This window comes from Gopherus evgoodei, chromosome 4 (assembly GCF_007399415.2).
Source record: "Gopherus evgoodei ecotype Sinaloan lineage chromosome 4, rGopEvg1_v1.p, whole genome shotgun sequence".
In the NCBI taxonomy this organism is placed as follows: Eukaryota; Metazoa; Chordata; order Testudines; family Testudinidae; genus Gopherus; species Gopherus evgoodei.
The window spans coordinates 102049250-102066466 of record NC_044325.1 but is presented as its reverse complement, the minus strand read 5'-3'; the positions used below and the strand labels follow the sequence as shown (position 1 = coordinate 102066466).

Below are 17217 nucleotides of genomic sequence, written 5' to 3'. Positions count from 1 at the left end.
CTCTTACAAAGACACTAAGGTGCTTAGTCCGAACTCCTTTGATGACTAGTAACTTTCATTTGCCCATGTGCTGTCCAGCTATAACATGGAATAGTTAAACTTCATGTTGTTTTATGTACAAAGTCACACCAGCTTAGCTAAAAGTGTGTTCTAAAGTTTGCTTCATTAAATTGATGTAAAACCTTCTGTAGCCACTCCTAATTCAATTTCAAGCTGATTTATATCAAGTTGGGTTACGAGGGGTTCCTTGCCAACATAAACTAAACTGACAATAGGGATATATAGATTTAAGAGTGCCACAGGTGTTTAAACCAGTATAATTAGATCAATTTAAAACTAATATTGATACAAATCTTGTATGAAGACGAATCCTTAAACTGGTGAAGCAGTTATAGTCATTTACTAGATACTTCTTACACATACTTGTTTAAAAAAAATCTTTCACTGCAATTAGCTGTTACTATGTTTGAAACTTGCCATCTTATCCACTGGACCAAACTTCCTTCCATATGTCTGTCTTCTGGATCATAACTTCTTTGAGAGAGACTCATTTTATGTCTTTTACATTACAGAGCACATTGTCAGTGTTGTATAAATAATAGGACAGATTTATTCTGTTCTCCCTTTGCCCATAGACTGCAAAAAAATGGATTATATTCTGCTCTCTGAAATGTCCAGTTTCTATTGACCACTGTGCCCATTAGTGTTCTGAGTATTTGCTCCCAACCTCATAGGTATTTACCATATATACTCGTTCATAAGCCGAATGAGCTTATATTTTTGGTAAAAAAGTGACGCATCAAAGAGTGGGGGTCGGCTTATAAATGGGTCTACACCAAAATTTGATGATTTTAAACTCTTTAAACTGCCAAAGGTTGCCGATCCCTGATCTAATACATTGTTGTTGTGTTTACCCAGAGTTTCTGCAGGCATGGAGCTCCTCAGCTCCCTGTGGTCATGGTTTGGGAAGTGGTGCCACTTCCTGCAGTTCCCATTGGCTGGGAATGGTGAACCACAACCACAGGGAGCTGAGGGGCTCCATGCCTGCAGACACTCCAAGTAAACAAAATGTCCTGACTCGCCAGCAGCTTGTCCTGACAGACCGGGAGCCAAAGTTTTCCAACCCCTGAAATATAGGGTCGGTTTATGAAAGGGTCATACAGTTTTTGCTATTTTTGCCTATCCATTTTGAGGGGTCGGCTTATAAACGAACGGGCTAATGAACGAGTATATACAATAGTTTCTATGTTATTTGGGGGGCGGTGGGGGAGAAAACCTCTTCAAGTGAAAAATCCAGACACTTGTAGGTTGTCTAATCTAACTTTTGGCGTGCTAGGTAGAGTGAGGATTAGGGTTTCTGTTGAGTTTCTATTATAAATATCGTAAATATAGACTTTAAATGAAACTTTAAAAAAGTAGATAACATGAATTAACACTTAACATGAATATTATTGTTGCTTTTAGGTCATTGAGCTTGACTTCGATCAGTTACCGGAGGGGGATGAAGTTATAAGTATCCTGAAACAGGAACATACTCAGCTGCACATATGGATTGCTTTAGCAGTGAGTATTTATGCAAATAAATTAATTTCTACTATTTTGCATTTGTTAGCTGACAAATTAAATTATTCTTCTAGGTCACTAATTCTGGGCTTGATATTTCTTACATATAAATTTTGATATTGCAAATATCAGTAGAGGCTCTACAACTTGAGGTTTGTAATTAAATGATACCATTTTTGGCAGCTTTTATTACTATATTTAAAAATTGCACACTTCATTTTGTTTCAGCTTCGGTTTTTCAAAGTAAAAAACTTGGTTCTAAGAAAAGAGTGTTCAAATATAGTGGGGAAAATACATTGGTGACTTGAGAAAAATAAAATTATCTCTTTGATTGTGCTTACTAAATTGAGAGAGATTTTATTATAACACAGAAGTTACTACCTAGGCTATGCATCATAATGAGGCAAGATCAGTGCTAGCAATATTCACGTAACTACCCTATCAAGTTTATGCTGTCTGGAAGGGAGATCTGAACAGTTCCCAGGGAAGTGCTTTGATAAATAAGAAAAGAGTGAATGGAGGAAAAATGGTTGTAAAAGACTATGAACGTGAAAAGAATCAACAATATAGAATTTTAGGATTAAATGGCCTGAACTCTCTCCTTGTAAAGTTCAACTTCTGTATGCCTTAGCTAAATTTCCAAAGGTGTTTTCCAAAAGTATGTAGTGTGTTTTAGAACACTGTGAATGTAAGATGTTCTATCACATTTGGGAATCCGGTTTATATATAGCTTTTTCGATGGTTCCATAACCAAATATATCTCTATTCCTTCTTAAGAGAAGAAATTTTATTGCTTCCTAGAATAGTTATTTCACTTCCTTTAAATAAAATTAACCCTCCGAGTATTTTATGTGCTGTTTCAATTTTCAGTGTGTAAAACTCTTGTCTGATGTTTATACTGTCTTGGCGTACTGCTATTTAGCAGTGTAAGTATAGTTGAAATTTGGTATCCTGGATACTTTCTGTGTAAAGTAACATTCCTTTTTAATTAAAAGACCTTAACTTGCTGTAACTGACACGAACGTTTGGTTACTGTATTCTTCCTACTGTATAACCTGTTTCAGAGAGGGAGAGGAAGGAAGGAGGGAATTAATTAATTAATTAATTTGGAATGATTACAGCCTGACTGGTAGGATGCTCACTTCTGTACCAGAAGGTTGTGGGGTTGAAGTCCTACATGAGGATGCTCACCCTCTTCTGACTACTGTACACTACTAGTAGGTTCTGCAGTCTCAGATTTGTTGCATTGGAGGCAGGCTTCAAACTGACTTTTTTTTTTTGTTTTGCTTAGTCTCTGGTTGTCCAGTTGAACACTTAAGGATCCCAGAGCTCTTCTGGACAGGAGTACCAGATCATTTGTGTACTGTCCAATTTCATCTTTGAATATTTTTTTGTGTGTGTATGAATGAATTATTGTGGACAGCAGAGCACTTGCTCTAACAACCGCTGTACTTCTGTATGTTTCAGAGTAGCAGCCTTGTTAGTCTGTATCTGCAAAAAGAACAGGAGTACTTTTGGCACCTTAGAGACTAACAAATTTATTTCAGCATGAGCTTTCATGAGCTACAGCTCACTTCTTCAGATGTGTAGAATGGAACACACAGACAGGAGATATTTATACATATAGAGAACATTAAAAGGTGGAAGTATGCATACCAACAGGAAGAGTCTAATCTAAAAAAAGGTGTTTTTTTTTCTCCTGCTGATCATAGCTCATCTCAATTGATTAGACTCTTCTTGTTGGTATGCATATTTCCACCTTTTCATGTTCTCTGTATGTATAAATATCTCCTGTTTGTGTGTTTCATTCTATGCATCCGAAGAAGTGGGCTGTAGCTCACGAGAGCTCGTGCTGAAATAAATTTGTTAGTCTCTAAGGTGCCACAAGTACTCCTTTTCTTTGTACTTGTGTATGTAATTAATCACTGGAAAGATTTTGTACTAAGAAAAAGTACTCAAGGAGCTATATTGAAACATGTTACATTAGTATGTAAGTGAATATCTGTGGATTAACTGGAAAAATATCATGGTGGAATAGCTATAAAAGTAGCATTTAAAATGTTTTTTGCTTTTATAGCTGGAATATTACAAACAAGGAAAAACAGAAGATTTTGTGAAACTATTGGAAGCTGCACGAATAGATGGCAACTTGGATTATAGAGACCATGAAAAAGATCAGATGACATGCTTAGATACTCTGGCAGCATACTATGTACAGCAGGCACGGAAGGAAAAGAATAAAGACAACAAGAAGGAGCTCATTACGCAAGCTACCCTGCTGTATACTATGGCTGACAAAATTATCATGTATGATCAGGTAAAAAAAAGATTCTTTGTATAAATGGACACAATCATAGCTATAAACTATGTCATAAAACTTAGTTTGTAACTTTGTTATAGTATCCATACTCCAACTCTGGATTCAAAGTACATTTTTTGAAAGGAAGCAGATATCTAATTATTGTTCCCTAAAGAGAAGGTAGCCAATGATGGGGAAGCCCTTATAACCTCATTAGTGTGTGTTACACTATTGATTTCACAAACATTTGGATTAAATTGGCACTTGCATAGCACTGCTTAGAATAAAAGTGGTCCTAGCTCAAGCATCTTAATGTAACTATGCCTGTGTATTCCTTTTTTGTTGGCCTAAACATTTTGCTCATATATCTTCCTACTCTGATGGCATGTGATTTGTAGAAATTAATTGTGGGAACCTACAGTCTCACCATTGGTATTGCCACAGGCATTGATGCAGGAGAATCAAATTCATCATAAAATACCAAAATGAGGTTTAAAGTAGTACCTTAACACTCTTTCCTTTAGTCTAATTTTTATAACTTTTTAAAGAGAGACCCAAATAAAAAATCCTAGTATTTTGTATAAAAATGCAAAGAATAATATCTTAGAAATCTGTTTCTCATCTAGAATCACTTGTTGGGAAGAGCCTGCTTCTGTCTGCTGGAGGGTGATAAAATGGACCAGGCTGACGCACAGTTTCATTTTGTGCTCAACCAGTCTCCAAATAATATTCCAGCCCTCCTTGGTAAGAATTTTGTGACTATCTCTGCAAAAACCCAGTCTCTCCATCTCCGTTTAGGACTTGTAGAAAATGCATGTTCACAGTCTGTCTAAATTCGTGTAAGTAGAGACATATGTAGGCCTTGCAATAAAGAAGGGAGATCTGTCTTGGGGTAATAAGCATTTAAGATTCTGAGATGGATTCAGGAAGTGCCTGCGGAAAAGAGAGCTGGTGTGGTGGGGGCATTATCAACAACTGTATGCTAATGCCTGTGTGGTTATGTACATGTCCACCCTTGTAACACGGCTTGATTCTGCAGATGTGCTACCTCTTCTTCCCCCTTTGTTGGCTCTTATAAGAAGCAACTCCCAGGTCAAAATATTTTAAATTGAGATTCCTCTGTGAGGGGTCATGTATGTTTAATATGTCTCTTATAATGTATCAATTTAGTTTTTAACCCCTGAAATCAAGTCCTTGTTCCCCTTGATTCAGGGTTCCTACAGCCCTCCTTCTAGGCTTCTGTATGAGTGTTCCTATAGGCTACCCCTCTGTAGGTCAGGAGTCTCTCAGCCCTCCTAGGGTCTGTGCTGATAATACAGGCTGGCTGTACCACTCAACTTCTGAGCTGTCCTTTCCCCCAGCTCTGTGAAAGGTCAGTAGGCTGAAGGGCCAACAGGCAGATGCACAGTTCTACTTTCGCTAGGCAGGTATGCCTCCTTCAAGCTGTCTGCTCACTCTCTCCTTCTTTGGCTCTCTGGAGGCTTCTCTTTTTTTATTCCTAAGCCTGTGACTGATGTATACTGATGTGACTGATTTAGTCACATGACCTACCTGATTTAATTACATTTGGGGAGGAGAGCTGAATGAGGCACAGGTGGGGCAGACCCTTTACTCTAAAAGAGGCCGGTCACCTGGACGGTCCACCTTACTTACGAGTCTTTTCTTACTGACACTTATGGTGGTCAGAACCCTTTCAGTAGTGAAGAGTCAGCAAGCAGTAACCCCTTCAGTCAGTATTCTAGAGTGAAGCTTAGGGCAATTTTCATCCAAACTTCCTAACCAAGAAAGGAAAATGAAAGTTATTTAAAAATTATTTTAAAACCTTACTTTTATGTTTGCTGTTGCCCTTTATTAATTTTATTTTCTGAGATACTTGACACTTGTAGGATTGGCATCAAGATGCACAACGCAGTTATAATCAAGTGAATGTTCCTGACAGCATCCAAGCCTTCATTAATTCCATTTATTCCAGCATTAACTACTGAAAAAGTCAAACCTTTTACAGAACAGCAAACCTATAGCAACTTCTGTAACTTGTTTGTTGTAACAGGTAAAGCATGCATTTCATTCAACAAGAAAGATTATAGAGGAGCCCTTGCCTACTACAAGAAAGCCCTGCGAACCAACCCAGGTTGTCCAGGTAAGGCATAGAAAATCTTTGCTACTGAAGCAATCTTACTAAGTTGTTTAAACCTAAAATGTCCTTAAAATTCCTGCAGTTAGAAAATGGGCTTTATTATAATTTCTTTTTTCAAATCCATGCTGTCACAAATGAAATTCTTATTCTTGTAGGACAGATTTGCTTTCTGCTGGCTCTGTAATAGCTGCTAACTGAGTAAATGATTACGAGTATGTCTGCTGTATTGTTGTAGCCATGTTGGTCCCAGGATATTAGAGACACAAGATGGGTGAGAGGTAATTTTGTTTTATTGGACCAATTTCTGTTGGTGAAAGAGATATGCTTTTGAGTTACGCAGAGCCCTTCTTCAGGGAAAGGTACTCAGTGTCACAGCTAAATATAATGCAGAAGAGATTGTTTAGCATAGGTAGTTAACACATCATGCAGTGCACTAAATGCCCCAATAAAGTAGGCATGTTGTGATAGGCATGTGTAGGATCCATGTATCTTGAAAGGTGTGTGGGAGGTATTGGTCATCATAGCAATGTAAATATGCGTACAGGTTTTGCATCTGTTATGGTAGGGTCTGGCCCCAGACCCTGAGTTCGTGTGTTTTGGTCTGTGAGAAGCTTGCTTCTGACAGTGAGGTTTAGTGAGTTGTTTGAAGGCCAGAAGAGTGGGTTTGTGAAAGATTTTTTTTTTTTTTCAGGATGTGGTCCCCATTTAATATGGGTTGTGATTATTTTATGATACCCCATAGGGGTTCCAGTGTGGAGTAGAAAGTGACAAATAGAAATGTGCAGTTGGAGAAGGATTTTTTTCCCTGTATTGAAGCAGGTTCTCTTGGGGTGTTTGGGTGGCCTGTTCCATGATGTGATGTACTTCTCTGGTGGAGTGTCCTTGTTTGATGAAGGCAGTCTTAAATGTGTTAAAGCGTATATCCCAGACTTACCACAGAATATGCTCCGAAGAGAATCCGAGAGCCTGGCTGTAGATAACGGACTTCTTGGTGTGTTTGGGGTGGTTACTAGATCTGTGAAGATAGGTGTGATCTGTGGGTTTATTGTGTGTTTTGTCTGCAGTGTTCTGTTGTTGAAGCTGATTGTGGTGTCCAAGAAGTTGATGCTGGTGTGGGAGTGTTCTAGAGAGAGTTTGGATGGATGGGGATGGTTGAAGTTGTGGTGGAAATCTGAGGAAGTCTAGGTCCTCTGTCCTGAAGATGAAAATATTGTCAGTGTATCTCCAGTATATCATTGGTTTCATGGTGCATTTGTCCAGAAATTCTTCTCCTTGGTGTCCTATGAAGAGGCTGGTATGTTGAGGAGCCATCCTACTACCAGTGGCTGTTCCCATGGTTTGGTTGAAGTGTTTGTTGTTGAATGTAAAATTTGGTCTGGGTGAGGATCAAATGAATAAGTTTAGGGTAGATATCTGAGCATTGGCCATACTTTCTCTGGCTATGATTTGAGCTAGTGCGCTCATCAAAAGGAGGATAGCTTTGCCAGTGGGAAGGGCCAGCCACCTTGAGTATGTGCCTAGCATCTCAGACAAGTATGTACTCGGGGTGACTAGTGGCTCACACCAAAGTGGCTTCGCCCCATTTTTAGTATGCTAGCTCAAAGGGAGCCGGTGCAGATACATTTCTTTGAGCTGAGATTTATACTTCCAGTTCAAAGAGTAGGCATACCTTAAGGAGACCAAGTTCAGAATAGTATTTCATACATTTCTGACCAATAGATTTTTTTAAAAGCCATTAAAGAAGTGCAGAAAGTACAAAAGGGATGTCTGAATCAAGACTATTGTCCAAAAAGGATTACAGAAACTAGCTCTAAGGTTTTTGAATATGAAGTTAGACAGAGGTAAATGGATATGTCACAGAATTCTGAACAAAACAAATGATGTATGTGTCAAATTTGTCTAAGATGTGTCAAATGATACAAAAATATCTGATGAGCTAATCGTTCATTGTATTGTATGGGATTTTTATTACTGAAATTCTGTGGGAACTACCAGAGGCAGGAGAAGTTATATACGCAGTGTTTAGAAGTTAAAGAAGTACTTGAAGAGGCTGTCACATATTCCTTTAATAGAGGAATAAGTGTAATAAAACACTTAAAGATGGGGTACACCTACAGGAGCTTTTTGACCATTTTCTGTCCTAAACATGAGTTATAATTAGAGCCACATGTAATCTTTGATTCTTTAGCTATGGATTAGCTGCAGAATCAACTCCTTTCTGCAGAGATGTGCTCAGAAATTGAAGTGATGTTTTTCTTAAACTTTTTTACTACTTACAAGGATAACTTCTAAATGTGAAATGACTGTAAACAAATGTGGCTGTTTATTCCTGAGTCTGCAGGGAGCCTGAAACAATGTCTGTAGTGTGAACGCCTCCCTTTATGTTGAACTGTGTGAGAACTTTGATACCAGTGGATGATGATTTAAGCAGCCTTTGTTAACTCTTACACTTCTAATCATTTTAGAAGAAACACCTAGCTTAATTGCTTATCCCACAATCCCAAACCATCTCATACCCTTGGTGAGGTACCAAAACTGTCCCCTTACTAGCTGATCAAACCTCCAGCTTTCCTGCTTGACAATTCTGTAATACTGTTCTTTCTAAATGTCATTCTGCAGCACAATAAAAATTTACTTATTAGGAATAGATTAAAAGTGATATTAAATAAGCATAAATGTTACACTGACTGCACTAATCTTTCATATTTCATTTAATGAAAAAAATTATCTGAAACTACTTCAGAAATAGAAGCCTACTTCATTGGAATAGAGTAGAAACCAGGATCTTACCACACCATTAATGTCATCTTTTCTATTGAGCACGGGGCCTTGTTTATAACTATCTCTAAATACAGTGTGAATCAAATAATAAAGATATCAATCCTGTATCAGCTCACTGTTTAGAGTAAAAAACATACATGTAAAAAGTTTTGATTTTTGACATTCTGAATGACTTGCTTTTATTTCCTAGCTGAGGTTCGATTAGGCATGGGCCATTGCTTCGTGAAACTGAACAAGTTGGAAAAAGCTCGTCTGGCATTCAGCAGGGCTCTGGAGCTCAATTCGAAATGTGTAGGGGCTTTGGTTGGATTGGCTGTTCTAGAACTCAATAACAAAGAGGTAGGTGTGAGCTGGGATGGGGAGAATGTGAAGTGCTATATTGGGTTTCTAGTTAAATAGTGAGCCTCACAACAGTCTGAAAATCATTTTTTTTTTTTTTTTTACATTTTATATATTATCTGAATCACTTTAATCAACATCAGTGATGTTGATGGTATTGCAATTCTGAATAGTTATGAAGAGTGCAAAGTAAATAATGCTAATCTCTCCTGCGCTTATAAATGCAAGCGGCTCTAAGAAATGATATGTACACTAAGTGATATATATTTAACACACCACTATAATTTTGAATTAATATGTGGGGGTGTGTGTATGTACGTATCTATATTTATTTATTAACATAGAATAGTAAACTCTGCCCATGTACGCAGTCTGAGTACATTGTTAATTGTTTGAAATTTGTCCTTAATTCTGGAATTTAATTAGTTCACCACCTTCAATAAGCAGCACCTCTAAATACAAATAACACTGCAACACATTGGCCACTGCTGCATTCTTCCCTTACCCGCTTTAAAGGCCAGGCATTAAAAACAAGTCCTTTAGTATCCTCTGAAAGTCTGCAAATCTCAAGTAAAATTGGTCTGGTGTAAGAGGACACTTTAGGGAGAATGCTATACCAGCAGCTCCCTCACCATTGTATCAAGGAGTAATCTACTGTTGGTGTCTCCACTGATTGCTGTTGTAGCAGAGTGTCATGGTAAGAAAGGCAGTCTCTCAGGTGGCCTGATCCCAGGCCATTCAGACTTCATAAGTCCAATACCTTAACATCTGTCTGAAGTTTGCATGTAACTATTGTAGATTCAGGAGCACAAGTGTCACATGGACCTTGTCCACAGTAAAAGGTTTGCCACTTTAATCACACTGGCAAAACCCTCCTGTGTTGATACACTTTTACTCTGGTATAACTGCATGCACTGGTTATTCCATTTTGGCAAAGCAAAACGAGCTAAAGTGATATACGTGCATCTACACAAGGGCTTTTACCCAAATAACAGCATCAGTAAAAGTTGCACCCTGTGCCAACATAGTTATGCCAATAGAACTTTTTGTGTGTAGACCAGGCTTTGCTCTCAATTGGACACCCTACTTACTAGCCATGTGACCACCTTCTGCACTGTTTCTAGCTTTCATATAAATTTAAGATGTAGCCTCATGTAGCGTGCATTGAAAATACAAATAGTAATTCTATTCCTGTCTGGTTTTTCCTTTTGCATCCCTTCAAACCTGCACTTGCACATTTAACTTTATCTACAGTATAAATAAACATATATGGAAATGAGAGAATTTACATTGTTCAAATTATAGAACCAAACAAAGTTCTAAAACCTGAGATCGTAAGTGATTCATTAAACTAAGTTCACAGGGATATTGCTATGATAGCTTTGGAAAGGCCGTATATATTTTTGGACTGTAAAACGCTTTCACTTCTATTGCACCTTCCATCTGATCATCGGAAAGCATTTCATGAAAATTAATCTCAGTTAGGTATTTTACCGTTTTTATGATGGATAAACTGAGATGTAAATGCTAAATGAGTTGCCAGAAATTATACATTGAGTCAATGGTAGAGCAGAAAATAGAATTAGAGATAAGATTTCTTCCCTGTAACAATTTCACATTTGTGCCAGCTTGCAAGTTACTGTACTTGTCATGTGTTCTGACTTACAATAAAGTTTGGGTCTATATTCAGGAAAACTAAATTATTGCATATTAAGAGATCCCTTTGGAAGGGAATGATGTAATGTTCGTTTTGTAAAAGGCAGACTATAAAAAGCAAATGCTTATCTGAGCACTACTACGCTATAAAATATTAAAGTCCCTAGTTGAGTTTGGCGCTCCATTGTGCTAGTTGCTGTACAAAGGCATAGGAACACATGGCCAGAGCTTGCGCATTAGAGATAAAAACATATTGAGTGAGACAAGGATACAACATATTAGCAAAACAGTCAAGATGAGAATGAGGATACATGGTGTTTCCTCTTTTAGTAATTGTGGCCAGAGTGGGGATGAAAGGGAATGTTGGGGGTGGCTGGGGGAGTAAACAGGAACAAGGTAGTTGAGTGTTAGGGAACGTACCATAGTGGGCAGAGGAAGTCCAGCCATGAGAGGATCTGTGAGGAGGTAGGGGAAACCTCCACCTCAGGAAGTCCTGTCCCCCTTTCTCCCACCCATGAAAAGACTCGTTACTCTCTGTTGTGAATCTGGGGGGAGTAAAGAGGTTTTGGCTGGATCTCTGTCTGTCCTGATGCTGCTTCTGGCCATCAATGGGAAGACCCATCTGAGCCACAGTTCCTGGGACTTGTGAGAAGAATAGCTCTGAAGATGTTATATTGAGGAAATATGTTGAAATATAATGCTAATATCTATCAATATTTCCTCTAGGCTGATTCTATCAAAAATGGTGTTCAGCTGCTTTCTAGAGCTTACACAATTGATCCCAGTAACCCAATGGTGCTGAACCACTTGGCTAATCACTTCTTCTTCAAAAAGGTAAGAAAATACGTGAATGGAAAATTCCATAACCTTCTAAACAGTAACAGCACCAGTGTCAAACTCATTACTGCTTCTGCCTTACAAAAATCATTTTAAATCCTACATTTTGAAAGGTATTAAAGTACAGCTGTTAAAAGAATGTTTTACCCATCGTGTGGCTTTCATAAGGCCAAAGGGTCAGAGTAAATTTTTAGTATAGTCAGACAAGTGTAAAGTTTCAGTTTTTAAATCCCTTATTACTTTTTTTCTCAAGACTGCAAAGAAAGCACGCACACTTTTTTCTTAATTTAAACCTACTTGTGTTTCCTGAAGACATTTATTTTCTGCTACTTTTAAAACTGGGGTATAGAGAAAAGAACAGTAACTTGTCAAACTAAATCTACTGATGTTAACTTACCAAATTCTACTGCTTGTTTGTCTGCATTAATCAGTCCAGGCCTGTTGTTTCAGAAGTGTATAAACTTCACCATAAATGGGTTGGGATTTTTCAAACTGAGTTTTATTTTCATCATTCAGGATTATGGTAAAGTCCAGCACTTGGCTCTCCATGCTTTCCATAATACAGAAGTTGAAGCTATGCAGGCAGAGAGTTGCTACCAGCTGGCCCGGTCTTTTCATGTACAGGTAGAATGAATTTTTTAAAATCCTCTTCTAGATTACATTTTGAACATTGTAATATTCAAATATATTCAACATTTTAAAAAAAACTAAACAGAACACTAAGAAAATAATCCATCTTCTTTGTTTTCTTGTTTCTTTTAAATTAGGAAGATTATGATCAAGCTTTCCAATACTATTACCAAGCCACACAGTTTGCCTCATCCTCTTTTGTATTACCGTTTTTTGGATTGGGTCAAATGTACATTTATCGGGGGGACAAGGAGAATGCATCACAGTGCTTTGAAAAAGTTTTGAAAGCCTATCCTAACAATTATGAGACTATGAAAATCCTTGGATCTCTTTATGCTGCTTCAGAAGACCAAGACAAACGAGATATTGCAAAAGTATGTTCAGATATTTATTTGCTGAACTTTGGATCTCAGTGTTACCTGTTTGATGACCTTGAATGTATGTCACTCCAGCTGATGCCTCATTCATGCATCCAAGGGAAAAATTTTGTCCCTGAAAATCTGAGTTATGGTATCACTAAAAATCAGGTTTACTTTGCTGTGAAAATAGGACTGGATGTGTGATAGTTTTAGTAAGTCAATCACTTTTCCAAATGGCAGATGCAAAGGAGGTAATGTCATCTGAACAGAAGTGGGACCACACTAGGAGACCTGATTACTAAAGCTAACAAAACCATTCTGTTTTCTGTTGCTTATGGAAAAACACTTGTTTTCCTCTGCACAAAAAAGATGATTTGCCTGTAAATGACAACTTGATGATCAAATATCTGGGAATATTCTTGTCCTCCCAGTTTAACATTCTGAAAGGACACTGTCACATACCAATACAACATTTTTTAAAATTTAAGTCTGTTTATCTTTCTGATGCTTAGATCTTTTCCTACTGATTTTCTTTGCGTTTAGTCAGCACTGCTTTTCCCTCAAGTTTTGAATGGCAGTATGTTAACATGGTTTGGTTTACTGATCGGTAATTTAACAGTATATAATATCTTTCTATCATGACATACTATGTTTTTGGTAGGGAACACAGACATTTCCCAGAGCTGAGCTTTAATGAAAACAGACATTGGGACTGAACTGAAAATAAGTTTCATGGCAAATCAGTCTGCTAACTTCTCAGTTGTTGGAATGTGATAGTTTTGAAGAAGTTTATATTCCTTCTGAATATCTAGAACCCTGAGGGCTTTCCCCATGTTTTACTAAATGTCGGGGGCGGGAAGGGTGGAAAATACATGGTGTTGAGTTAAGTGATGAACTAGGTTGGCTTTGTTGCCTAACATGCTCAGTCATATGCATACATTTGAGGTTTTATATCTTTACAGAAGAGAAATGTACTGCTTTCAAGCCTAAACACGTTGAAAAACCAACTCTGGTGCATTTTTTGACAGTTTATATTAAACTTTTGCATGCATAAGTAATGTTTGGATTTTTTCAGGGTCACTTGAAGAAAGTCACAGAACAGTATCCAGATGACGTAGAAGCGTGGATTGAACTAGCGCAAATCCTTGAGCAGACTGACATACAGGTATTAATGCTGTAAAATGGAGACATTGTGTAACGCGTACACTTGGTTTAAGTTACAAAGTGATACATAGAACTCATCCTGCTATTTCCTTCCCACTTCTTCAATCTTACAATTGCACAGGGTGCCCTTTCAGCCTATGGAACGGCAACACGCATCCTTCAGGAGAAAGTGCAGGCTGATGTGCCACCAGAGATTTTGAATAATGTGGGTGCTCTCCATTTTAGGCTTGGAAACCTAGGTGAAGCAAAGGTACTAAACCACATTACTACTTTTTAAATAACCTAATTTTAAGAAATTATCCAAAGTCTGAGTTTTTAAATTATTTAATCATCCAAGCATTCTGTTCCTCTCTCTTTTTATTTTGTCCTTAGAAATACTTTTTGGCATCTCTGGATCGTGCTAAGGCAGAAGCTGAACATGATGAGCATTACTACAATGCTATCTCAGTAACAACATCCTATAATCTTGCCAGATTATATGAGGCAATGTGTGAATTCCATGAAGCAGAAAAGCTATATAAAAACATTTTAAGAGAACATCCTAACTATGTTGACTGTAAGAAATTCTTCTATTTTGGTTCAACAATCCTCTTCAAACTGAAAGATTTTTGTATTGAGGCCCTCATTTGCCCCTTTGTATTGTGAGATTTTTGTTTTATAACAGACTTCAGGAGGCTGAGCAATTGTCTTGTGTAACTGATGTATCCTTCTTTCTTTTAAATTTTTCTTTCTTCTATTCAATGCATAGCTCATAAGTCAAATTAGAGTGTGTTCAAATTTTAACTATTAACACTTACAAAAGATATAGTCAGAGATAGAATAAGCTTTCCAACAAAAGATATTTTCCGGCATTTAAATAAAAATCATATGTAATGTGTGTCCATATGTAGAAATAAAAATATAGAATATCTTTAGGTGCTTGATATCCTAAATGTATCAGGAAAAAAAACAGTTTGTGAAATTCATACCTGACCTAATTTATTCTATTTGAGCTGATTATGTAAAGTCATTTTCTGTTTTTAGGCTATTTGCGCTTAGGAGCTATGGCTAGAGATAAAGGCAATTTTTATGAGGCTTCTGATTGGTTTAAAGAAGCACTTCAAATAAATCAGGTGAGTGAGACTCTTAAATGTTTAATTTAGAACTAAAATTTCAAATTAGATTCACTGGATTACTGTCTCTTTTTATGAATATATATAAGTTCTCCAAAGTAGTCCTTTCTTCTAGTTAACTTCCTCTGCTCTGTTTTCTGTACATAAAAATGTAATTTATTTCCATATAATACATGTGTAATAATACAAGGATTAAGGCTTGTATTTAGATGTCTAACCCAGATAAGTGAAAGCAGTCCTTAAGTTACTTCCGATGGAATTTGTTTCAGGATCATCCAGATGCTTGGTCTTTAATTGGTAATCTTCACTTGGCTAAACAAGAGTGGGGTCCAGGACAGAAGAAATTTGAAAGGATATTGAAACAACCATCCACGCAAAATGACACTTACTCCATGCTGGCTCTTGGTAATGTCTGGTTGCAAACTTTGCATCAGCCCACCAGGGATAGAGAGAAGGTAAATTTCACGCCGGTTGAAGTGCATTGGTATGCCATTAACCTTTGACCACCCTGGCGCAAGTATTTTCTGTTGTATGGGAAGTTCATCAGTTGTAAAATATTAGGTGCACTGTGTCACCAAACAGATGAATGATTGATTAATCTTTTTCTTACTCATGTTTGTAGGAAAAGCGTCATCAAGATCGTGCATTAGCAATCTACAAGCAAGTACTTAGAAATGATCCAAAGAATTTGTATGCTGCTAATGGCATAGGTGATTTATTACACTTAAATTCCCTTTAGTAATTTACTAGTGGTGGTTCTTGGATTTAGCTCTTTTACTATATAATCTGTAGAGCATTTCAAGCATCTTTTTTGTTTTTTTGCAGGGGCTATACATAACTGATCTCTGGAGGAATGTCTTGCTATATCATGCAGTTAATTGTCTCAATTCTCTGTTAACATCATTCTGGTAACTTTGATAGTATTTAAACCTGGAAGCTTACACTGTACATTTAACTTTCCCTTTAGGAGCTGTATTGGCACACAAAGGATATTTCCGTGAGGCTCGTGATGTTTTTGCCCAAGTGAGAGAGGCAACAGCAGATATCAGTGATGTGTGGCTGAATTTGGCACACATCTACGTAGAACAGAAGCAGTACATCAGTGCTGTGCAGATGGTAACCTCTATAACCATTGAACCATTTAAAATATTGGAATGAAGTAGCAAAGGAATAGCTAGAGGTCGTTGCCGGCAGCTTCAGCTATTCTCAATAATATTCTGTTTTAACAAATTATGATCCTATTCAAAATAACCTGGCAGCTAAAAGGACTTCTATTTTATGTCTAGATTTAGAAGTGAACTGCCAACTGTGGACAAGAGTAACAAAGGATGTATCAACTTGTACATTTATCTTTTTTATGCTGTCCTAAGTAGAGTTAAGATATAAATAGATTAGAGTTTTGGTCTACTAGGAGGCATTTTTGATTGTGTGTAGTTCAGTCAACATAGTCACTTTTATGTCATTTATAAGAGAACCTAACTGAAGTAGAGAAGTACAGTTTGCTGTCTTTCCTTCATGACAAAGTTTTGTAATCATGGCCCAGATTGACTGCTTACGTGTATGTGACACACTTTCAAAACTACCAGGAAAACGTTTATAACTTCATTGCCCTTTCAACACTCACACAGTTGATCCTACCAACTATTTTGGCCGAATCCACAAACTCAAGAGTCATACTAAATAATTAAGAGAGAAGATGCCTTTTGTATAGTGGGGATCTAGTAAACTATGGCCTAAACAAAATCATTTCCAAAGAAACATCCATCTGCTAGAAAACTGCTACTGTAAAACATGTGCCCTACAAGTCAAACTTAAAATAACAAAAACAAGCAAAACTCAACTGAATGATATTTTGGAGACAAGCTCCGAACAAACAAAAACTTTATTAGAGACATGGAAATAGAACCCTCCTTAAATTGTGTGTACGTGGGTCTTAGAATAAACACACCCAGGAGCTTCAGAGTGGCTATAAAAGCATTACGAGAAACAGCGATGCCATATGGTTTCATAGTTAATATGCCATAAAAAAACCTACTAGATACACTCCTCCATTTAAACTACCGATAAAACTATTTGATAGCAGTAGGAGTCAAATTATACTATATGAAAGTGAAGTCACAAGCCTATTGTAACAGACAATTGTATTGTTTGGGACAAAAATCTTAATAGAAACTTTACCTCAACATTTTTGCAGGTATTCTATGAGCACTAGAACTCCAGGGACAAACTGGGGGGTCACTTACCTGTATGCTTCTAACGTGCAGAAAAGAACGCTAAACTTAAGAGCAGCACAGCAGAGTTCCTCCATTGCAAAGCACAGGGAGATCAAAAGATCGTATC

At 37.3% G+C, this 17217-nt stretch overlaps 1 protein-coding gene across 1 annotated transcript in view; it reads left to right on the top strand.

Moving 5' to 3' along the window:
• The window catches only part of CTR9 (CTR9 homolog, Paf1/RNA polymerase II complex component), a 28658-nt gene that overhangs the window by 528 nt on the left and 10913 nt on the right, over nucleotides 1-17217 (top strand). The window contains exons 2-16 of the mRNA XM_030560360.1: nucleotides 1465-1563; nucleotides 3641-3880; nucleotides 4489-4606; nucleotides 5913-6002; nucleotides 8971-9119; nucleotides 11502-11609; nucleotides 12129-12236; nucleotides 12380-12616; nucleotides 13677-13766; nucleotides 13887-14015; nucleotides 14138-14321; nucleotides 14789-14877; nucleotides 15147-15332; nucleotides 15500-15587; nucleotides 15845-15993. Of these exons, the coding sequence (XP_030416220.1) occupies nucleotides 1465-1563; nucleotides 3641-3880; nucleotides 4489-4606; nucleotides 5913-6002; nucleotides 8971-9119; nucleotides 11502-11609; nucleotides 12129-12236; nucleotides 12380-12616; nucleotides 13677-13766; nucleotides 13887-14015; nucleotides 14138-14321; nucleotides 14789-14877; nucleotides 15147-15332; nucleotides 15500-15587; nucleotides 15845-15993 (2064 nt within the window). The remainder of the gene's footprint in view (nucleotides 1-1464; nucleotides 1564-3640; nucleotides 3881-4488; nucleotides 4607-5912; nucleotides 6003-8970; nucleotides 9120-11501; nucleotides 11610-12128; nucleotides 12237-12379; nucleotides 12617-13676; nucleotides 13767-13886; nucleotides 14016-14137; nucleotides 14322-14788; nucleotides 14878-15146; nucleotides 15333-15499; nucleotides 15588-15844; nucleotides 15994-17217) is intronic.